A 23,853-nucleotide genomic window follows, 5' to 3' on the forward strand; every position below is an offset into this window, starting at 1 on the left:
CAGAGTAAGTGGAGTGAGCCAGTGTGTGTGTGTGTGTGTGTGTGTGTGTGTGTGTGTGTGTGTGTGTGTGTGTGTGTGTGTGTTTTCAGGTCTTTCTCATGTTGTGGGGCCCTGAACTTGTCACATAATGGGGACATGTTTCTTTATGGGAACCAAAAGCAAGTCCCTTTGATGTTATTCGGTAATGTTGTATGGTTGAGGCTGGGTTAGGTGTAAGAAGTAAACACTTCATCTGCTGTGAACTGAAGAACTAAAGGCAGTGCTGACACATCTCATTAGCGTTCCCATCCCCGTATTAGCTCCTGAAAAGGACTCTCTGACTTCAGTGATCTCCAGCCTAATGTTCAGTTCAATTTTAGCTTGTGAACCGTCCAGGGTGCAAAATCTGCTAAATCACAGCTGGGAGAGTCCACTATCACATTATAGCACACGTCATAAATTGTAAATGCAATGAATGAAACACTGTATTAAAGTAAGGTTATGGTCAGGCAACTCGAAAGTCACGAAGTCAAGGATATGCATTCTCATGTTTGCGTGTGTGACTGAAGAGAGAGAGAGAGAGAGAGAGAGAGAGAGAGAGAGAGAGAGAGAGAGGTAGGAGGTTGGTGGGCGCTGCAGTTTTCTTCAAATTCAAAGTTTTTCACCTCCATCTCTCTGCGCGTTCACTCACTGAGAAACACGCTGCCGATGAAAAACAACGCGCTGCTCCACTGGTCTAACCACGGGGCGCGCTCCCACGCAGGAACCTTCCTCTTCTATTCCTCCAGCCGCTCATTAAGTGTTTTTTTCTTTTTTTCTTTTTCTTTTTCCCCCCTCTTTCTGTTGCAACATGAGCGCTGAATGCAGCAGTTACTACAGCGCTGACGGGGTGTTCGTGGACTCGTTCTCCTGCCCTAAACCAGGGAATGCTGCCGCTGCCATCTACTGTTGTGGATTTAACGATATTAAATATTGCTGTGATGATGCAAACAGTTTTTTCCCGTATGAGTACGGGTACATGTGGTGGCTCAGGCAAGTGCAATTTTATTTTATTTTCTGCCTTAAAAAATAAAATAATGTGCTTGTTATCAGTGGATGAGCTAATCACTAATAATCACAATATTTTCTTCATTTTTAATGTTTACTTTTTTGCGCAATAAAAGCCTCACTTAACTGACATTATTGAACCCTTAATCTTTGAGAAATCCAATTGCCTCTGTTCCTGCTGTTCCTTGAAGACTTCAGTTCATCCATTCACTGCATAAAGAACTCGTTTTCGTTTTAATTCTGCGAGTAAGACCCATCTAAGGAATGCACTTAAAACATTTAGCAGATAAAAAAGTTGTTTTTCACGTTCATTGTGTTTTTTAAATCCTCACATCAGTCAGTGTCCTCTCCTCTCTGTTCATTAAGGGATCAGGTTAAAAAGATGTTTTTCTCTCTTCTCCTCTCAGTATCGGTGCTCTGGTCGGTCTGTCTATAGCAGCGGTCGTCCTCCTTGCTTTCCTCATCACTGTGTGTGTCCTCTGCTACCTCTTTATCGTCACCAAACCCACTCGTCGTCTTGACAACGGCCTACCCCTAAGAGCGCCAGGTTAGTATGAATCCTCCCCTGAATTCCCTCTGATGATAGAAATTTGTTTGTTTGTGTAATTTCTGACAAAATCTCAACACTTTTACTTTTTATTTTTTATCAATATTGAAGTCTTTTACAGAGAGCTCGTAATAAATCATTTTATTCTGTGCAACTGTCTGTGGCTTCTTGGCAGGAGATCCCAGTGAGGGGCCGAGTCATGTGAGGGTGCCCTGCGCCGCTGCTCCACAAAGATTCAAAAATCCCTTTGTGAACAGGAAGGTGGATTGTGACAATCAGTCGCCAGACCCAGAGCACCTTTTCCAGAGGTGTTTTACACCCACAGTCACTGGAGTGAAAGTGGAAAGTCCTTCATAAGGACAGCAGCACTCTGTCAATAAGGCAAATCAACGAGGAAACAGCCTTGTGGTACAAGTGGACAACTATGAATGAGAGGAAAGTAACTGATACAGTGTGAGCGGTGGCTGAAAGGAGTATATACTGAGTAACACAACTTTAGACCAGTAGTAAGAAGCACACGCTCAGAAGGCTGTGACGTTTCTTGCCTTGTTGACATTTTTCATGCATTAAAGTCGTCTTTCCTCGTGGCCTCCTCACGGGTGGAAATTACTTATCCTCCATCTTTTTGGAAACTAATGCATAAATTTGGCTTTCTGAAAGCCAAAGATTCATTTGAACACATGAATCATTGAGTCATATGCAGTTTACAGTGAGGACATACAGTTTTAAGCACATTTATGTGCTGAAGATGTTGCATTTGGGTAAGAGAAAGCCAAGCTAGTGTTTTAAGTCGGGAGGCACTCTGATTTGAATCTTCTACATTTTACTCAGAGACTGAAGGATTTGTGGGAGTGAAACGTTCCCAGCACAACACAGAACTGCACCATCAGTTGACTTTTCAGATCTTTAAAGTGGCTTATGTTTACATTCTCTGGACAAGCAACCTCAAGTAAAACCCTTTGTGATGGCTGGAGGCGGGCTTGAATTGTTGGGTATCTCTTATTCTGACACTGGAGTTTGTGGTTTATATTCTGTGTCCTGCTGGCAGTCCGGTACAGGTTTCTTATAACCACAGTCATCATGTTTCTCTAACATAACCAACAAGGATTCTGCTGAATCAGTTAACATGAAGGAGTCTGATGGCAGCGTAATTCTCACAGATTTTAGAGTTAAAATCGCATCACTGTATACCTGAATCACTTTTAAAGGATACCATTGTTATTCATTATTATTGTGAAGAATGAACCAGTCAACGTATGCTGTGCGCTGTACAGTCTCACATAAACAAAACCTCTTCTATTGCATAAAATCTGGGAGGCAGAAGAGGATCTAACACAGACGGTACTCTGATTAAAAAAGCTGAACCTGAATGGAATAGTGAGGTGCTACATCAGTGAATCACATGCAAGCACACATTCCTGGGGGAGTACATTTCCACTAATAAACTGTGATCATTATGGCATAAGATCTATTAACTGGTGATGGCAACAAATGCTTAGAATGTAAAATTTTGTCTGAGTACTGTTAAGCGCTGTCCAGTGTTTTGGCACATTAAAAGCCTTCAAATTCATGCATCTGCTACTGAAATGGCACTTTGCAGCTGTATTTAATGGATGACATTAAGCCGAATGTTCCCCCAGTACTGGCTCATGTGGTTCGGAAACCTAAAATATAGGATGAATAGATAGGTGTTTCTGGAAAGAAGCATGCATTTTATTGTAAGAGTGTCCTCTAGTGGCCATAGTAATAATGACTAAGAAGAGGAGGAGGTCAGGGTGGATGGATGGGTTGCTATAATGCTGTACTTTCAAATGGTCCTAAGCAGTGTTGGGGTTGTTATGCATTTAAAAAAGAGAAAAAAAGAAAAGAATGTATTACACATTAGTCGTTACTTTTCTTAAAAGTAATGCAGTATGTTACTCAATTACTCGTCAGAAAAAGTAAAACTACACTACTTGTTATATTACTTTCTTGTCACATTGTAACGTGACCTGAAACACACTGTCACATAATCACCAACAATATAACAACATAAACCTGAGGCTACACTTTAGTAGCATTCTGGGTTCTTGGCTAGCTTTGTGTTAACATGCTGTCCGTGCAGATGCCTACAAAGAGCCGAAGCTGTGTTAGCAACTGTTATGGATGCAGTTTGCACTTTACCATCGCACTCTTGTCCCTTTGTACAAAAACCCCCCCAAAAAACAAAAACTGTGAAACTGAAAAATTCAATGTGATTACAGTAACATGCTACAATGGAAGAGGTCTGCTTTAACCTAATGCCATTTTTCCCTCATACACCTTACCAAGTTTTTTTCGTGCCTAAATCTAACCAAACCGAGGTGAAAAACATCTGTGATCAAAGGTGGAAGTTTTTCCAGGACAAAATCAAAGCTTTCTGACCACCGTGCCATTTAGTCAAGAACAATTTGTTAGTCTTTTTTTATGTATACAAAGCTTTTATTGTTAGGACATCTCAAGCAAGATGGTGCAGACAGCAAGCCCTATACAAACACAGTCAGCTTTGATGAGTTTCAGCTTCGCTTATCATGTTGGCTTTCAAGCTTTTGTGTGATGAGTTCTGATCGGTTTTCACTGTTATTGTAGAAGCTGCTGTTTTGTGAACTCACTAGAAGGCTGTTCTTAGTATGTTCTGGATAATCAAACCTTTCAAGTGCACTTGCTTTTTGTTTTTTGTTTTTTTGTTGATGATCTGAATGTTGATGCGAAATGAATGCAAAACGTCCGATATCTGTGCTTTGATTGTTCATGTTTTAATTTGGTTACCGAGCTCCGTAACCAAATTAAAATTCCTGTTTCAACACTGTGCCATTTTCTCTGTTAAAACGTGGTCTAAACGTAAAAAAGAATTTAAAAAGCCTCCTTTAAGAATTTTTGTGTTTTGCTAGCATGTAAGTGTGAGCTCTGTTATTTAACATTAATTTACATTTGATGAAAGAGGAAAACGAGATGTTTACTAAGTTTCATCCATATTTGTTTGACTAGAATGGCTTTCAAATGCTTCACTTGAATGTACACATTCACACTATTCTTCAAAGAGCATCAGTAAAACCTGAATGAAAGTACATCACATCATATGTCATGCAGACGTGGTGCCTGATCAACTGCAATGTGAATACTATTTAAGTGCACAACATGGAAATTATTTATCTTAAAAATAACACCACTCCTTGCGCTCTTATTCTCTTTTCATTTTCTTTGGGTGATCATAAGGTTTCTCTGCACAAACATGCTTTTCAAAGAAATACTTAAAGTTAATGTTTGTTGTTTTTCTATTAAATGTGTTCAGCTGAGCGACTGATGATGATGAAGCCTTTGTCTGGCTCACTTTCTATATTGCAGGCTGCTTTGGTGGTTGAAGAAATTAAGAGACACAGATTAGAACGGTCAGTGAGACTCCGAGTTAGACAGATTTGTTACTGGCTCTCAGTTCTTCTAATCATTTCTCTGCAGAGAGGCAGAGTCTCTGAAAGCCAGCAGGAGTGACAACAAGCCCTCTTTGATCATCGTGCACTGCAGTTCAAAGAGTTAGGCACGCTGGTTATTAACCTTATTTGGGTTGTAAATAAAACTATACTTCCATAACAGCCATCAATTACAGGTACAGCAATCTGTATGTGTAGAAAGCACCAAAGGCATTTTGCTCACTCTGAGTATAATGACAAAGAATATAAATGGCTTATATTTTAGATTCTTTTTACAGTCTAATTGCACACAAATCTGAGTGAGTAATGTATTCCTGTAATAGAGAACAAGCTGACTTTTAGGACCTTCATTAGCATCTACTTGCTTCACACTGCAAAGATTCATGTATTCAAACCGATTGCTTTTGCCTGGGAGGGCTGATCTGCAAGACCTGTTAGATGGCAAATGGACAACTGTAAAAGCATTTTGTAGATGTTTGTCATAATGGTACAAGTGACAGCAAACCAATTAAACCTGCTGGTTTAAATGAATGCAAACCTACTGTAAAAATCATACTTTATGTATTTGGAGGACTTCATTTGTAGCTCACATCTAAGTGCTGCACTGTGTAAAAATCATTTCATAATCTGCTCTAATAGCTCTTCTGTAGATTTGGCTGTGGGGAATCACAGGAGAAAGAAACTCCCAGCAACCCTAAATTGGACAAGTGGAAGAGGATGGATGGGTAATATAAAAAAGTTTTTTTTTTTATTGAATAAACTAACTACTAAACTAAAACTAAAAAAGTTTCACAGAAATTATGAACTTTTTCTGTTTGAAAGAATTTTCAAACAGGAACAACACTGTGCACGCCTAAAGACTGTGTGAACATCTAAAGATCTGAAGGCATCAGAAGACCAACACAGAAGTCATTGGGCTCCATGAAATCTGCTCAAATCCCTGCTAAAGCCTCGGGATCTGAGTTTTTGAAGGGAAGGCATGACCGTGTATAATCAATTGCCTGAGTCATTACTCTCTTAAATTGTGTGCTTTGCAGTCATTTTCCACTTTAGTGCTTAGGATTCAGATAGACCTATTAACAGAATATGATATTCATAATTATATATGTATTATTTTTATTATGTTCTTGTTAGTGTATCCTCATCTGAGAATATGAACCGTCTTTAAAATAAACCATTAGTATCTATATTATTTATGGCCACTTTCCTCCAATATAAGCTGTTGGTAAGACTAGAAAAAAACTATTTAAACATGAATACATTACATTACAAAATCTGTCTATGAGTCTAAGAATTACAGACATTTTCATATACAGTTTTTAGAGGCTCAAATATAATTGGATAATTGACTGTTGGTATAGTATTAATTATATTTCATGGCAAATCAAGAGATGTGAGTTAAACCCGAGTGTTGAACTTACATTTGGTAGTGATTCACTGGAACTCTCAATATCGATGTGAGTGAAGGAGCAATAGGAGTGGTCAAATCAACAATTTGGTATATTTTTAAAAATAAAGCACGCACTGACCAGCTTAGCAACAGATGACAAGTGAATGATGACAGAATTATTTCAGGGGTTAAGAAAACCAACTTGACAACATGTAACCAAGTCAAGAAAAGCTAGATGTATCAATAAAGTCTACAACTGAAAGAGACGCCTTCATGAATGGAAATATTGTTATAATTACTATATGTCTCGGTATTCCTAGATAAACCTTAACCTCCTAAGACCCGAACTCTTCCACGGCATGCATTTTTAATTTCTCTTTGGTATTTGGGCATATTGGGGCCCATCCATCCATCCATCCCTTGTAGAGCAAAATTGAGTATTTTATTCTAAATAACCCAAAATGTGATGTCCACATATGTGGATGCCAGGTCCTAGGAGGTTAAATATGCACTTTGGTGGAAATTGAGAAAACGAGCTGCCCATGCACATTTGTTATGTTAACGTTTAAAACAAAATGCAATTAAATGGTGTTAAATAAACAGGTGTTTGTTAATGCCGATCAGTTTTTATATGAATCCAGCTCTGTTGAGGAAAGAGCACATCTGCTAAGCCTCAGGTAGGATCCAAATAAAATAATAATCGTGCTTGGCAAGATCTTCCAATAAAACCTGAAATTTACAAACTAACCACCTGCTCCACAAGGACATAATTTTCATAAAGTCCTAAGATGAAAGTGAAAAAATTTGTCTGGAGTTGATTAAAAAGAAAAGAAAAAAATCAGTGAAGAAAAGTAACATTCATCAAAGATGAAAGAACTCCTTACATAAAGCTGATATAAGCAAAGAAACCAGCGCTGCTTAAGAACCACTGAGCGCTTTGAGTATGTCACTTTGAAGCAGCACCTAAAGGGGTCTTGTGTCAATTTCCATACTTTCAAGAAGCTACTTCTGTACTGAAACCTGTCTTTTTAGAATTTGTCTTTGAAGGGTGTAGTTCATGTGTCATAATGTCACCTTGAGGTATTGCGAATTGGTGCTTTATAAAACTCAGTTGAATTGGATTAAACTTTTTGTTGTTGTTTATAAGAGATAGAATTTTAGTATAATACATTTTAATAAACAGAATATACAGTATGTACAGTTTTAAAATTACACAGTTTAACATTAAAGTGACTGAAAGGTGAATAAATAATTGTCAGTGACTAAGAGTGAATAAAGTGTCGGTAGTATAAAAAGAGTGTGGGGTAGTTTATGTTTCTGGTGTGGGAAATGGTCTGCTGGAGTTAAAAAAGCAGAGTGGCATTGGGGACAAAGGTGGGTCTCCTCCTCTCAGTCCTGCAGGAAATGCAGCGGAGGCATCGCCCAGAGGGGAGCCATTGAAATGCGGGGTGAAGAATGTGAGAGGGGTCGTGGATGATTTTGGCTGCCTGTCTAAGGGCCTGTTGACTGAAAACCTGTGGCAGAGTTCTGACAGGCAGACACTGATGCAGTGTGCTGCAGTCTGTTCCTGTTCCTGTTTCTGTTCCTGGCTGAGGGAGTGGAACCAGCAGGTAATGGAGCAGGTCAGGATGCTTTTCAGGAAGGCATAGTAAAAAGTCATCATGATGGGTGTGCTGACTCCAAAGGAGTTGAGTTTCCTAAGGAGGTATAGCCGTTGGTGGCACCTCCTGAGAATCTCCTCTGTGTTGGCAGAGAATTTCAGGAGGTTGTCAAAGATGGTTCCCAGGTATTTGTACTCCTCAACTACCTCCACTGGCTTCCTGTCGATGGTGGTGGTGACTGAAGCAGCCAGATCCCTCTGCCAACTGGAGAAGGTCACCACCATCTCTTTGGTTTTGCTCACGTTCAGTTCAAGTTAATCACATTAGTTAAGTTATCATCAGGCACCTCACTGCCTGATGATCCAGCACCGACGTCTGTTATGCATCACAGTAATTCAAGATACATAGATTAAGTCATGAGGAGCTCACAATAACACACCGTTATACATTAAATAAGAGGAAATATTAAGTATTATTTTCTCTTTTGTATAAGGAGATATTTTAAGTGCATGTTGTTGTTATTTTCATGATTTTTAACATTACAAAAGCGATTGTGAGCTAACACAGCTGCCCCCTCCACACAGAGCTGTGGAGGCTCTGTGGAGTGTCTTTGTTTTATGTCTGATGTGATTACAGTGCCACTGTTTGGCCCAAGAGCACAGATGCATCAGTGTAACTGTCCTTTTACTCATTAACTCTCTTTGTTTCCTGCCAGCAGGCTTTTCATTACTTCCAACAGCAGTAGAGTTTTTGACTCTTGAAATTATTTTATATTCTGAACAAAAACACCCACTGCTTCTTCATGGGGGGTTGTTTGATTGTTGGGGTTTTCTCTGTGTTGCTGTAGGGTCTTTTCCTTACAATATAAAGCACCTTGATGCAACTGGTATTGTGAGCTGGTGCTATATAAATAACATTGAATTGATTGAATATATAAAAGAAAGTAGTTACACAGGGCAAAGAAAAAATTATAAACCCAGTGAAGTTAATCATTAACATCTGTCTTGAGGATATGGTGCAAGAAGGGAGACATTATGGCGTGTCTTGTAACCTTTGCCCAGACAGGCCTTTTATTGTTTTTGAAGCAACGGAAGGGGAAAACAAAATCTTAAGCTAAGAAGACCAAAATACACCTTCTCTATCAGTTTTGGCACAGGTAAGGACTTTTACATAGATTTTTGTGTGCTTTGCAGTGTGCGTAACATGACATTTGTGTTAATGATAATATTAAGTGACACTACTGAGTGAACATAGGTATGTTGTGGTCATATGACTTCAGTGAACCAGCTACTGTGCTCTGGCCAGCATTAGAAGGTAAACCGAGTTTATATTTGGAAAGAAAACAGGCTAGTGACACAATGTAAAGAACATTACAGTCGGTATACACACATCTGCTGTTGGGTGATAAAGAGAGTGCTTTTATTTTAAGATTGAAGGTAATTAGTAAGAAATTAAGGTCTTTTAAAATTCCTCTGGACGTTACTAAAGGCCTGACAACATCATGTGACTGTCTATGTGAAGAGAACTTAAATATTTTTATCTTAATGTTGTGATTAAGGTCAAATCATTTGTGATCTTTTATCTTATACAATCTGAGCAGGCTTCAGATACTATACTCATACTATCTCTGATGCTTCCGTGCTACGATAATAATGATGATGACTGACAATTTATGTTTCGTCCCAACCAGACAGTGTAAATGTATGGTACTCCATGAAACGGGAAGAACGAGTAACATAGATAAGATAGGTAAGATAGTTAAGAGTAAGAACAGGTGTCCAGTTTGTCAAATGGAAGCTTAACATCTTAAAACTGTAAAATGATGTTATATTGTTATCACTTTATTCATGTCACTCTCACTGCTCTATGTTTCACAAGATGCCTTGCTTTGGTGTCATAAAACAAAATCATTTAGTGAAAAACGCATCTTTTGGAAATGGACAAGCTCCAGACGATTTCTCTTTGCTTCCTATTGAGCACCCTGCAGCTCCTCAGGGTGCTCCTGCACTCCTCGATCACTGACGTGGTATTTGTTGGTTGTTCCTCGTACGAGTCTGGGACCGATTGAGGGGGACAAAGGCTTTTAAAAAAAATTATGGCCCAAAATTTAACTTGGCTTTGTATCACTGTTAACAGTAGTTTCATTTTCTTTTATATTTTGTGCAGCACTTTGTAACTACAGGCCTGTGAAACTTTACTTTACTTTAGCAGGTCTTTTTTTTTTTCTTACTGCCTGTGCAATCATCCTTTCAAATGCAATTTTTAGCAAAATCGTCTGCCTTGTAATACTGCATTCAGTCCCGCTGACATTTGAGTTTAATCAAGTCAAGTCTTATTCAAGGTATTCGCCAAAGTTCTGTTCTTTTGACTCCAAATTTCCTCTCTTGTTTGGATCACAATCCTGGTTACTACTGTATTTATTTTTGTAGATCTTGTACAGCGAGATGGGTCTGTGGAGCTGTGGCATCAGTGTGGTGCTTTTTCTCTGTAACGTTGCATATACTGCTTCTATATCAGACGCTGTCGAAGACAACACTAATAGCACTGGCAAACCAAGTAAGTAACAAAGTAAACAGTAACCTTTTATTTCAGTGTTATTCTTGTTTGAGGGGTTTAATATTCTACTATACCTAATCCATAGGAAATGTTTTGGGTTCTGTCTTGTTAGATTTTGATGAACCAAATTTTTTCCTGCAGAGACAAACAGCTCATTTGAGAGCCCAAAGGTGGAATTCTCCTATCTGGCTATAGCGTTGGGCACAGTCATCACCCTTTCACTCTTCATCGTGTTGGTTGTTAAGTTTCGCGTTTTACATCGCTTTCTGGCCAGCTACAGACACTCCCTGCTCCAGGAGTCGGATGGGGCGAGCCAGTACGGTCAAGAGGACATGTCTTTCCCTAACAATGTGTCCGGTAGGATGGGAGTAGTCAGAGGGACTCAGCCCGGGTTGGATGATGACGACGATGGCTTCATTGAGGACAACTACATCCAGCCCGGTGAGAAGCACATGCCAGAGGGACAAAGGGAGGATGACGAGGTAGAGGGGACAGATGACAGTGACGACGATCTTCAGTTCACTATAGGGTGATTAAATACATATTTCCAAAGTGACCGGTTTACAACAAAAATAATGAGACTCCAAAAGTTGATTCTGTTCATCAGGACGCAGCGTTTCCATAATTAAAGTTTAAAACTTTTGTGCCTCATGAGCCCTTAAAGAAGACAGGATTATAAACTTGACAAGAAATAGTAAATCAGAATTTCTTTCTTTTTTGGCCTGCTCATATTGCTCATTTTGAAACCCTTAAATTTATTATATGACCCCCAACATGGGCCCCAACCTACTTACTGAACAGTAAAGTTTTTTTGACTGCAGAAACTTCTGAGCCACGCAAATGTTTTGACCAAATTATCCGTTATTATTAGATAACCGACCTTAAGAGGGGCCAAAATTAATACAAAACACATTTAAAGTGCTGCATTGACCTCTGTAATGTTGACTCGTTGTGCAATCAGAATACCTTTGATTTTTTTCTTTTATGCTGTGTAGAAATTGTTCTTAAAGCTCAAATGTACTATATATCGATATGGATTCACATATTACATATGCTGTGTATGTAACTCTACATGGAAAATATTTAAAATTACAACATTCAGTTTATTTGCTAATAATGATGTTAATGTTTATATCCTGCTAAATGCTATTTGTTTTCACACATGCCATTCAATTATTCACCTTTAAGTTACCTTTAAGTTTTTTGTTTTTTTATTACATTTCTGCTGACAGTGAACATCAAAGAGTTAAACAACTTCACACTCACACATCTTTGTTGTAGTCTGAATGTTTGTTTGTATGAAATTACTTTTTTGAACATTCACGTCTTTAATAAAGTCGTTCTTATTGAAATTACAACACAGCGATGTTTTGATCTGATGTGACATCTGCTCTTTATTTACAACTATAATCAGTCAGACACAGCATAAATGAGCCTTCAGACAGTACAAAGGAGGGAAATATTCGCTTATCAAATTACAGAGCCATTGTTGACAGCAGCCTATTGTTCTTGTAGAAATGATGTGACTGCACTGCAGTGATGGTGTTTAGAGCTCAGCAGTCAGTTTTTATGGTAATGGAAAACAATAAAGAGAGTGGAAAGAAAATTTGTGAAGACTTGATTTGGATATTGACACAACCTTCTCGGTTCTACTATTAGTTCCTTTAGCTTTAAACCACTTCATCCAGTCTCAGATATTTTAAGTCCTTTCAGATCAGGCTGGTCCTGCTCGACGAGGTCTCTCTCCTGGCTTGACTCATTTGTCCTCCAGAAACACTGAACACACAGACAGCTTGATTCCCTGTCCTCCTCATTCTCCTCATTCTCATCCTCCTCCTCTGCTCCCTTCTTCTTTTGATGTATGCCAGCACACTATAGCCCGCTACAGCTAGAGACATGCCCATCCCTGCAGCCATCAACACCAGACCAGAAACCAACATTTCCCTGCTGTCGTGACCTTGGCTGCCGATGGTGGCCACAAAGATTAGCACCGTCCCACACAGCATGACTGCCAGCCCTACAGCTAAAATCAGCGCGGGGTCGGCCCTCCCACCACTTTTCAGCTGGTCGATCCGACGCCTGCTGCGCACGCAGTTCATGTCCTGGATGGCAGAGCTGAGAAGCTGCTTGAGCAGGACAGCAAGTGCCAAGAGGCAGAGGGTGGTGCCCACCCCTAGGCGCCATTCCCCAGATAGGCTTGTGGTGGTGGAGAGGAGCCCCACACCACCAAGGCCCAGTCCGAGTATGAGGGCAACAGAGGCACAGTAACACAACAAGGAGCGTTGTGGGTCTCTGGACCACCATAATTCCACTTGATCTTCCAGGATACGTCGCTGTATAAGCCTAGGGTCCAGGTAGAGGCTTGAGGACCGACGTATGGGGTAGTAAAAGGTCTCCATGTCAGGTATGGCACAGCTCAGACAGCCAAAATCAAAGACGACACCTTAAATTAGTGTGGAGAACATGGGTTGATTGTCAGAATATTAGAGGACACAGATTTCCAAAAGCACAAGTAACTTTTCTATGTCCCATGACTGTACAGAGAACACGCTGTGCTTCACCTCCCGTAAACACTTACTCACTTGTGCTAGATGAGTGTCTTGTATTGCTGTCCATCCATCTGCATCCCATCTGAAAACCTCAGAGAAGTCAGTGTGAAAGATCCCACAGTTGTTTGGTTTCGTTGTTTCATTCTGTAAAGAAAGTGATCTCTGCCTTGAGCAAAAAAGAAAAAAAAGAAAAAAAAACTGCTATGAGGAAAACTTCCAGTATTTCAGGTACTTTGCTTCATTTGTTGAAGTTGGTTTCAGAGATGAAAGTGGATGTAGATGCCAAAAGTGTCCTGAGTCAAACTGGAGACAGAAGCAGGGGCTCCCACAGTGTGAAACTCCTGCAAGCAGAGAGGTAATGGCAGTTACGTAGCTTGTGCATGTGTCGTTTCATCAAGGCTTCATCACCACAGCGACTGTACTCATGTCACAGATCAATAATCTGTGTCCTCTTTAGAGCCCTGTGCCAGGCAGAACAGACACCAACTTCTCTTCTCATCACACGGGACCAGCATCTTGTCAAGTTAAGCAGGAAAAAAGACTGGTCACAATAGTAGTGTTGGATCATGGTTTGGACAGAGATTGGCGACACTGTCCACCACGCTCCATCACAGACAATGGGCTGACCGATGAACACAATGACTGTGCTGCAGAGGGTGGGTGATGGTGTGTGGGGGACGTGGATGGGTGTTGCGTTGCTCCTTTGGAGGGCTGAGTGATGTCAGTGTGCACTGATAATGGTGTTTCTGTGATCCCAAGGATAGCGTCACTCAGACACTGGGCTGGATAGGTCTCAGTGAATAGTGTATCTCCTCACTGAGGTGCTAACTAACCTGGGCATCTCATCTATTTCTTACACACCTGGCAATACTGAACATTATCCATAAAACCATTTCACAGGTATATTTCTTTTCTTTTAAAAAAGAAAAAAAAGGTATATTTCTTTGCTTTCCTGCTCTGCCACCTCTAAAGCTCAAAATAAAATGTTAAAAAAAAAGATACAAGGTGTGGTTTTATTACTATTTAGGTGGCTGTGTGTGCTTAAAGGAATAGTCTGCATATTAATTACTGGGCTTGGTGCTCTTACTGTAGGTAGGTTTTGACCTTTGGACAGAGCTTGGCTAGCTAGGTTTTTACAGTCTTTGCTTAGCTGTCTTATAGTTGTTGTTTCCCATTTAAGATGTAAAACTGTTAAAGTTGTAACAATATTCTCATCTAACACTTGACAAAAGCATGTAAATGTTTATTTAATAGCCAAACGGGCAAACTTATACATTTATCTTTCAGATATACGGCATAGGAGAAGCTAATAGCATCCACTAGCTAGGTTTGGCTTATGGCTAATGCAGTGCAGTGCAGCGGTGTATTCTGATGCAGTTACATCTAACATAATTAAAGATGCCCTCACCCCCAATTGTTCCAGTGTAATGATCTTGCTTTCATGTGTGTTGACTCAGTGACAAGTGGCTGAGGCTATAATGGAGTCACTGCAGGGGCGCTAACAACTAGAGAGGAAGTATAGATTGAAACAAAGTTGAATCAATATGAGTTATGAAGGGAAAAATAAACAAACGAGTTTGCTGGTGTTAGCATGGTGACCTTTGATTTACTAAAATTCATCTTGAGTCATTTTTATTCTATATGAGCAATAAAATATAAATAAATCAGCTGTTGGGAAAGATGGATGAACTTTTATTTAGATTTAGATATTAATTTCTTCACAGAAATATAAACTCTTAGCAGCAGTGTATATTTTATGCACTTTTGGAAGCTTTTCAGTGTAATTCCAGTCACAATGGTGAAGGCTGGGTGACACTGGTTGCATTTATAAATGCATCTGCTTGTTCAACTTCTCCATCCAGAGAAGTCAGCATATTTACTCAGATATACCCATGCAGCTGTCTGGAAACCCCTGATGGACCAGTCGTTCTCATGACCAAAGTACTGAGACCAGTACATAAATGCCACTTTCTCCCCCTAGTGGAGTAATAAGGTAATAAAGTAGACCCTATTTCAATTCTGAGGTTTTACACATCAAAAATTATTTTTAAAAAATTATCTGGTCCTTACCAACTCTTAAAATTAGGTAAATACAACCTCAGATTAATAACAACACAGGGCACCATACCATTATTTATTTACCAAAAATAAGTGTAACCTATGATTCAGTAGCTTGTACAACCACCTTCAGCAACATTAACTTTAAGTAATCATTTTCTGTAGTCATCAGTCATCCTTTACAACATTGTTTCAGTTTGTTGAGATATGTGGGTATTTGTTTATACACAGCTATGAAAGTCCCTCCGATCAGGGTGAGGTCTGGACTTTTACTGGGCCATTGCAACAACTTGATTCTCTGCTTTTTTGTCATTCTGTTGTAGATTTGCTGCTGCGCTTGGGATCATTGTTCTGTTGCATGACACAGTTTGGGCCAAGCTCTAGATGTTGGTCAGATGGTCTTATATTTAACTCAAGGATACTTGTGTATATGTTACGTATGGCCCAAAATGGCCTCCGTACAAGAAAGTAGTAAGCTCTAAGGAACCCCCACACTGCAATGGGGTACACAAGGTTTATTTTTTTCCTCAGAGTCAAACTACTGGCTGAAGACACAACTCTGGCCAGGAGTCCAAGGCCCAAAGCCACCACGGTCAGGGTTGTTAGCCTGGTTACAAACAGGGGAAGGTGGTCACTTGGAAGAACAAGCAGCCAAAAACATATCACTCTTGCATCTTCCTCAGAAAGGTTTGCCACCCACCTTTTCAAGCCTGGTGTCGTTCAAGGGTGGCTCTCCACATTAAATCCTGGGGCTTCCACTCTCGAGCTGAAACTTCCCTAAACTTGGCCAGTTTCCTTTCCATGGGCACGGACAGTCTCCAATCCAGTGTTTTTCCTCCCAGCAGATCCACACAAATCCTAATTAAAATGAGTCCTCCCTCCAACATCCTCAGATTGTTTTAAAAGCAAAACCAGGCCAGGTTAAAAATCCTTTCCCTTAGAACAGGGGTTTCAAACTCAAATACACAGTGGGCCAAAATTCAAAACTGGAACAAAGTCGCGGGCTAACATTAATATTTACTGAAAAACAAAATCTTCCTCCAGATATAAGAATGAATCTTTTCTTATGGACTCAAACAAGTTTTGCTGAAAAACTGAATATGGAACAAGCAAAGCTTAATACTAAACGATATATATATTAGCTGTATAATACCAGTAGGCCAGCTCTATATGGAAAAGATATATATAAATCTTATAAAGTTTGTATCTGTCTTGTGTGAAACTTGTATGAAAAGCATATAAGAGTGAAAACAGATATAAGATCCCTTGAAAAATTATATAATGAAACTTGTATGTTTTGGATACTTATTAAAACAATGTATGAAAGTAATGAGAAAGTGGCCACTTTCATGAGTAATCACATATAAGTTTTTACTATTTGTTTTCCATATGGGTAATAGTAATTTGGTATGGCTTCGCGGGCCAAATGTAATTAGGCTGCGGGCCCAATTTGGCCCGCGGGCCAGAGTTTGACACCTATGCCTTAGAATGTGCACACTTCACCCTGGAGTCTCAGAGGCTTCCCTGCTGCACCAGTGTAAAAGCCTTCCAGTTTCCTCTCCCCTTTATAGAGAATGGCTCCCATCCTTCCCAATCAGCTGCTCCCTGTACTCAAATCCAAATAGCTGGCAGCTGGACTAGAGTAGAATCTCCACTCCTCACACCAAACACAAAAAACCCCCACCAAAGTATGCGATTAATACAACACCCCCCCCCCCCGAAGTAATGCCAACCCAAAAGTTTAGTGGGGGATTCTCTCCATTCTTTTCCACCATGCTATACTCCGCAACATATGCAGAGAAGTTGACTCAATGACTGTAAGATTCCCAGGTGCTGTGACTCCAGCTCATCATCCCTCCACCACCGTGCTTGACAGTTGGTATGAGGTGTTTGTGCTGACACGCTGTGTTTGTTTTGTTTTGTTGTTTTCCGAACTTGGTGTTTTTTGTGGCCAACATATCTACTTTGGACTCATCTGTAGAAAGTTCATTGTTGCAGAACTTTCATACTACCCTTATCTGTATACATCAGTACATCTACATTTGCCCGTAGTACACGTTTTTCTGCTTACATGTTGTGAAGATCAGTGAAGTGTATTTGATGAACAGCATCTGGGTGCTACTTACCCTCTTAAGTAGTAAGTACATACTTGGTTTTCCACACACAGCTTCTGCATTTTAGTTCAGTTTTTGCAAAATCAATAATATGTGCAATATGGCATGTTTTGTAATTCATCTCAGGTATATCGACCTAACTTTAAACCCAGATAAGGACAAGATGAGAGTTTACTTTCGTTTTGCCATGAATGTATCTGTAAGAAACCTTTATATTTTATTGTAAAAGCTTGATTTTACGCCTCTCAGATTCGTATTTATTAATGAAGCTACAGTTAGTATAAAAAAACCCATTCTGATGTCAATAGAGGTGATTTACCAGTCTGTCCCCACTCAATGTGATTCAACCGCAAGCTGGCAATTAATGCACTTGTACAGCGATTTAAATACAGCCACTAGGCGGGACATATTGATTCGCAATAATTACCCTCACTGTTAATTACTCTTGTAGATTTGATGAAACATCATGTAGTCATAGTTGTTCGGTGCCAACGGTAGGGCTTTAATTTCATTTTTATTTATTTGTTTACTTTAATATGATAGAGAAATCAGTGTCTATTTATTTTAAAATAACCTCCACCAAAGAACGCCAAAATTATCAATTAAGCCAGCAATCAGGCAAAGCATGAAAATATTTGCACTAATCATTGTGACAGGTTGATATGTATTTGGCATGCTCCTGTACAGCTGGTGAATGTGTATTTGTATGTGCTTGTTTACTGTCTGTTCTGCCTTGTGACAGAATAGCCTCGACAGTCATGTGCCTGCTGTTCTGGGAGTGACTCCAAAATTCATCAGGCTCAGAGAGAAAAAAACTGAATGTTGTGAACTAACGGACAAATCAATGAACAGATGTATGAAAAAAAAAAGGCTGCATTATAAATTCTTCTGCATAAAATACACAGATGAACCACAACAACAGCAACAACCAAACCACTTGTTTAAGATTGTGTGGGCCATCCTCATGCTACCAAAGCAGCCGTGACCTTTAATGGGCCTCACTGGATTGAACTTGTTCCAGTGTATCGCTTGATCACACACAGTGGTTTGGATGCTGGTGCTCGGTCTGTTTCAGAGCAGTTTTTATGGTGTGACAGAGCACAGTAACCTGGCCACTGATGTCAGAGGGTGCCATGGGTGAGTGTTACTGGTTTACAACATTAGTGACATATACAAAGCAGCATTCACATCAGCAGCAAGCAGGACGTTGCATTATAATGTGGTAACATTATTCACTTCACGTGTCTGTGGGGTTAATATTGAGGTTGATACTGTCTGAGTTTGCTTTTCATGCTTTACTGAAGGAACCTAGGATGTCATCCAGGCACATTTTTGTATTAAGTGTCTCTCTACAATTATCATTTGGGCAATTATTAGAAAATCTGAAAGATCAAAGCTACGTATTTAAAAAAAAAAAAAAAAAAAAAAAGCCAAATCATGCTAATACAATAAAGTAGAGGAAAACTTTAAAATGACAAGAATGTCAAAGGTTGTAAATATACTTCAAATAATATGCAGTATGCTTAAGACTCCACCATATTTCATACATTTTAAGAAAAACTCAACAGGCTTCTAGTTAAGGCTTAAATTTTGCTTTTGTCAATCTAATAAACACAACATGTGCGTTTTGCTCTAATGATACCACAACAGGACAGTCATGTTTAATATATGTGTTTGATAAAAGAGTATGCAACGTTGTTGTGGACAAAGATCATCCTGCAGGTGGCAGCAGCCTCCAGGTTTGGAAGCAGTCTGAGGGTGCCCACATTAGAAGGCTGCATATGGGGTTAGATTAGGGATGTCTAACTCTTTGTTGTTAATAGGCCACCAAAACCTTGCAGGCTTTTTTTGTGCCCAAGGCAGCGGGTTTGTCACCTGTATTTAAATGCAACATAAGCACTCAAATCTCTACATTTAGCAAAAATTATTGACACTGTAATGGGAAAAATTCCCAAATAAAATACAGCCTTACTTACTTAATAGATACGCAGGCATAAGCATATAAATGTACTAACAACATTAAAAATAAATGTAGGGACTGTGAAGAAAGCCAGCCTCTGTGGATGTAGCATTATTGTAGTTATAGTTTATCAACACAGATGCAATAAACTGTCTTTTTAAAATGCTTTTTCATTTCTGACACCTAAAACCTACAGAGTGACAAACTGATAAATAGAATTGCTCCACCATCTCATCTGCTTTTCAAATAAAGGATGAATACAGTCAGTCATCATGTCACGGGTCATAGCTCCTCCTTCATGTTATTGTGGAAGATGCTTCGTTATGACTCTGGTTGCATGTTTGAGGCCTTTGGCGTATTCAAGTATAGTTCTGGACATTACCCTGATGATAGTGTGCAATAGATAACAATTGGCTATTGCAAAAAATGCTTGAAAGTGTGTTTCATTGGAGCAATTCTACAGAGACCCAGGTTTTACACATTTACTCTTTAAAGTAGGAAGATTTACTCTGAGTGCGGAGGAGGGAAGAATTTAGCTCAGAGACTTAAAAAGGGATCTCAGTGTATGGTTAAGATTATGGTGAGGGGGCTGTGCAAAACCCTGCAAACAGTTTCTCGTTCATGGACTCACTTTGCTGACAGGGACAGCATCAACCAGTGAGGATGAACTAATCTCACAGTTGCAGACCGCTGGGTTAGACAAACAGCATCACTGTTGCACTCTCCCTTATAGGCTGGTGAGCGGTAGGCGAAAACAAGAACAAACTTGACTCTCTCATCTCTCAACAGCAGCTGCTAAGGTGTTCTTGAGTAAGGTACTTATATTTAATTGCTTGAGTGCTCAGAGGCCAATCAGTAGATAGTTACACTGTAACCGAACCATGAAGCCTGTCAATGCAAGATGCTACAGCTGAGTGAATGTGGAGCAGAAAACTGAAAAAGGAAAACGTATGCCTGCTCAGCAAATGTCCCCTAAAGGTTAATTAAATAAGAAATGCAACAAGAACCACACTACTTACTGAAATGCTGCTCACACGACAAGCTGTGGATTTCTTAATTCCTTGACTGTGCGAGAGGATGATGGCGGCTTCTCCAGAATGTAGCAAATCCTCCAAACTGGCTGCTGTGACAAATAAAAGGGCCAATTTCTTGACAACTCATGACACAACGAGGCTCGCACAAACCTTAAGCATACTGAGTATTTTGATGCTGCTTATAAAGTTTCCAAAATTATGCACCCTGACAGTGAGGAGATTCAAATAACCGATAATTATCTGTCACGAGGCATGACTGATGGGGATGCAGTTTGATCTGACATGAAATTGTTTACAGACAAGATACTTTGAATATACCCTGATATTTCATCTAGTGCTACCAGCAAGTCAAAGAAGTTCAGGCATCCAGTAGTGTTTTTTACTCCAAGTAAGTTGACCAGGTCTCACAACATGATGCATCCTTTTATGACGTTTCTGGATATTCCTCCCATACAACCAGCAAGTTGATATATGTATGATATTAGCTGATATCTCAACAATTGTTGGATGGAATACTCTAAAAATTGTTTAAAATAGGTAGATTTCGCTCCCAGATTTGAAAAGTGAAGTCAGTGTATGAGCATTCTACACTGTATTCCGCCTAATGGTGAGCAGAGGGCAACTCCAGTAGCTGACTGTAAGCCTGTGAGAAAAAGACCCTAATGTGCCCTTCATTTATGACCTCAGTAAACACTTTCCTCTTGGATTTAAGTGCACAGTCTCTAGTAACAGGTCTTATGTAATACTGCATAACATTCATGTAGTTAATTATGGGTAATTAAAGCACCTTAAGCTTTAGGGTGGGTAGCTTGTGATTCTAAAATAAAAGTTGCCATATTGTTATGTTACATGAAATGGATGAAGGACGTGTACAGTAAATTCTTTCCTTGTCATGCCACTATTAATAGGTTCCATTAATGGAGTGTTGATCAAGTCCATGAGACCAAGCCCTGTGTGTAGTCTTAGACATTAAACTATCCTGGACAGAACATATGAATAAAAAGGTTGTTAAAATGGGAAATTGTATCTCAGTAATGAAAAGATATGAAGATTTTTGTACACTAAAATTGATCAGGCAGTTACGTGGTCATCACTTATTAGTATGATTTGGTGGTATATTGGCTCAAATTAAGAAACAACAAAAGAACAAATATTGTAACAATGTATAAATGTCTGGTTAGCTATAAAACATATATTACTTTATTCTTCATCAGAACTGTTATTGTTACAAAGATTCCAAACATTTGTATTTCAGTCTAGATAGACATGAATATACCACCAGACAGGTTACAGGAGGACCATTTTTATTAGCCATAGCAATTAAAAGAGCAATTTCATACAGGGCTATGGAGGAGTAGACGTTTTTGCCAGACAGATAACAGAAGAAACCAGTAAAACTGGATTAATTTTTTTTAAACAAATGTTACATTAAGTTAAACCAACATTAAGCACAAACTAAACTAAACTAAGCCAACAGCCCACACAAACGGTTACTGAGGACCTTTGTGAACTCTTGTCTTTAGAGCAACTAAGTGTTTATACTATGGCTTATAGTCATAGACATTTGAAAAGGAGGTCAAAGCAGTAAAAAAGCATTGCACATATTAAGATATGCAAAATCTGTTCTTATATTAGTGCTGATTGACAATCTCTCACTCTCACACTCACTCTGATATGCCCTGCCTCTTTCCTAATCCCCAGTTTGCTAAAAGCATTTTCATTTAGTCATGACTCACCCCTCACAGCAAATTGACTGTAAACTCAATTTACTTGGAGCTGTCTCTGATGCATGAGAATCAAATTTGTAACTACATCAAAAGTCTGTTTGTTGTACTACAGCAATACCCATTGCTTTCATTTCATTTTGAAGAAGCCATGAATGAGAACACATACTGTTCTTTAAGTATGGTAGGTTTGTGTCAAAGTGCAAATCCACAGTTTATGAACTCCACAGTGTGTTACTGTACATAATGAACCATTATTGCAGGATGGTTATAATGAATCCTAGCTACTCAAAAAATCAGAAAATTGTATCGACTTGCTTTTCTGCATCACTAGTCGCAGATAAAACTCTGAATTTGGTCAGGTCAGGAGTAAACTAATATCATATTCACTTTTGTTGCTTCAAACAGCTGTTCAGCAACATCTGTGTTATTTCCTTTCAATATGCTCCTGCTGTCTTGCTCTGGCTGGACAATTGATGTGAAACCATGACAACAAGTCTTAACTGCTACATTTTTCTTTTCAGTGCCGCGACTTTTTGACTGTGAACACAACTGCTTGTGCAGCTACACGACTGTTTATGTGTGTGCATGTATCTCAGTGTGTAAACTGAGAATAGGAGGGATTAAGTTATCCTTGAGCTTATCTCCATTTAAAATGAGTGATTATGCTGTCAGTAATGGTCATGGCCTAGATTTGAAAGACAGCCTTTTTTTTCTCTCTGGCTGGGAGCCACTAGACCTTGTAAATACTACCAATGCACTTTTATCTGTCACAAATATTACCTCATTGTGTTTAGTAAGTTTATTTAGTTTAGTTTATTTCTCTTGGTGCTACTTTTAGAAACTCCATAGCCTGCAGTTCACCTTAGCATTTGCAATTTGCATATAGATGATACTCATATCAAATTATTGCTCAGGGGGAGTATTAATAATGGTGATGTTGAATAGGATGGTGTACTGTACAATAGTGTGTTAAAGATGTTGAAACAAGTGAGCTCCAAAACATTGAAATCTGCCTCACTAGGACCACAATGTTTCACATGTTTCACCTCCCTTTGCTTTCCATCAGCCATAAACTGTTTCCCCCCTTTCTATTGTTTAAACTTTGACGGATTTAAGGATTTGTTACATGTGTGGAGCTCTGGCTGCATTGTGGAGGATTTTGAAATTATACCCAAAACTGTTTCAAAGTGAACACAAATACACCACAGGGATGCAAAATTGCTTGACCTCTTGATCCCTACCAATCTGCTCCTGCTAGTCCCCAGCAGTGTACCACTATTACCTGTCTGTCATGCTCCAAAATTGATTTCACTGGCTTAGTGGGTATGACATGGGCAGCTCTCAGACTACTTTCACTCTCTTTCTCACTCATACATGCCCTTGATTAGCAAAACTAGAACACTCAGAGAAAAAAAAAGGCTTTGATAAATGTGCTACATCAAAATCTGTTACACATTTCAACAGGAAAGATCATTTGGTTCATCCCTCCCCCTGGTTGCAGCGTCTTTGTTCCCAGCAGGTAAGTTCCATAACTTACCAATACTTCACATAGCCAGAAAAATGTCCAGAAAAGCCAGAAAATAATGAGGGATCTGAATGAAAGACTCAAAACAATAAAAATGCTTTCTTAGAGACGCTTTCTTTGAGCAACATATATTTTCAAGACATAATAATAATAATAATAATAATAATAATAATAATAATAATAATAATACACACATAATAAGCACTGCATTTAGCATAACCATGAAGGAGAGAACCAGGAATCACCAGGACTCAATATACTGATCGAATCAGCCAGATTAGACTCTTACTATGGAGCAATATGGAGAACCCCCCCCAGTT

The 23,853-nt window shown here is 39.2% G+C and overlaps 3 protein-coding genes across 4 annotated transcripts; 2 read left to right on the top strand and 1 right to left on the bottom strand.

The window, feature by feature from the left end:
- Window positions 1-645: 645 nt before the first annotated feature.
- On the top strand, window positions 646-4,775 carry shisal2a (shisa like 2A). The gene is made up of 3 exons (XM_004567240.2): window positions 646-1,011; window positions 1,434-1,573; window positions 1,749-4,775. The coding sequence occupies exons 1-3, from the start codon at window positions 830-832 to the stop codon at window positions 1,928-1,930; spliced, it is 504 nt and encodes a 167-aa protein (XP_004567297.1). The 5' UTR covers window positions 646-829; the 3' UTR covers window positions 1,931-4,775.
- A 4,280-nt stretch (window positions 4,776-9,055) lies between these two features.
- On the top strand, window positions 9,056-11,924 carry LOC101480259 (uncharacterized). 2 transcript variants are annotated; one of them, XM_004567241.3, is made up of 3 exons: window positions 9,056-9,166; window positions 10,440-10,566; window positions 10,708-11,924. In XM_004567241.3, the coding sequence occupies exons 2-3, from the start codon at window positions 10,455-10,457 to the stop codon at window positions 11,097-11,099; spliced, it is 504 nt and encodes a 167-aa protein (XP_004567298.2). In that variant the 5' UTR covers window positions 9,056-9,166; window positions 10,440-10,454; the 3' UTR covers window positions 11,100-11,924. The 2 variants fall into 2 exon arrangements, with proteins under 2 accessions (XP_004567298.2, XP_076733062.1); XM_076876947.1 differs by lacking the exon at window positions 9,056-9,166 and adding an exon at window positions 9,275-9,324.
- A 22-nt stretch (window positions 11,925-11,946) lies between these two features.
- tmem125b (transmembrane protein 125b) lies at window positions 11,947-13,706 on the bottom strand. The gene is made up of 2 exons (XM_004567151.5): window positions 13,149-13,706; window positions 11,947-13,009 (listed from the first exon to the last, which is right to left on the bottom strand). The coding sequence occupies exons 1-2, from the start codon at window positions 13,195-13,197 to the stop codon at window positions 12,276-12,278; spliced, it is 783 nt and encodes a 260-aa protein (XP_004567208.1). The 5' UTR covers window positions 13,198-13,706; the 3' UTR covers window positions 11,947-12,275.
- Between the last annotated feature and the right edge of the window lie 10,147 nt (window positions 13,707-23,853).

This window comes from Maylandia zebra, linkage group LG18, assembly GCF_041146795.1.
Source record: "Maylandia zebra isolate NMK-2024a linkage group LG18, Mzebra_GT3a, whole genome shotgun sequence".
Classification (NCBI taxonomy): domain Eukaryota; kingdom Metazoa; phylum Chordata; class Actinopteri; order Cichliformes; family Cichlidae; genus Maylandia; species Maylandia zebra.

What these genes read in the sequence shown, in the direction of transcription:
- shisal2a (XM_004567240.2), top strand. Translation starts at nt 830, where the DNA reads ATGAGCGCTGAATGCAGCAGTTACTACAGCGCTGACGGGGTGTTCGTG. An exon ending in GGGTACATGTGGTGGCTCAG is followed by an intron (nt 1,012 to 1,433) that starts GCAAGTGCAATT and finishes TTCTCCTCTCAG; the next exon opens with TATCGGTGCTCTGGTCGGTC. An exon ending in CCTACCCCTAAGAGCGCCAG is followed by an intron (nt 1,574 to 1,748) that starts GTTAGTATGAAT and finishes GCTTCTTGGCAG; the next exon opens with GAGATCCCAGTGAGGGGCCG.
- LOC101480259 (XM_004567241.3), top strand. Translation starts at nt 10,455, where the DNA reads ATGGGTCTGTGGAGCTGTGGCATCAGTGTGGTGCTTTTTCTCTGTAAC. An exon ending in TAATAGCACTGGCAAACCAA is followed by an intron (nt 10,567 to 10,707) that starts GTAAGTAACAAA and finishes TTTTTCCTGCAG; the next exon opens with AGACAAACAGCTCATTTGAG.
- tmem125b (XM_004567151.5), bottom strand. Translation starts at nt 13,197, where the DNA reads ATGGGATGCAGATGGATGGACAGCAATACAAGACACTCATCTAGCACA. An exon ending in AAGACACTCATCTAGCACAA is followed by an intron (nt 13,010 to 13,148) that starts GTGAGTAAGTGT and finishes CACTAATTTAAG; the next exon opens with GTGTCGTCTTTGATTTTGGC.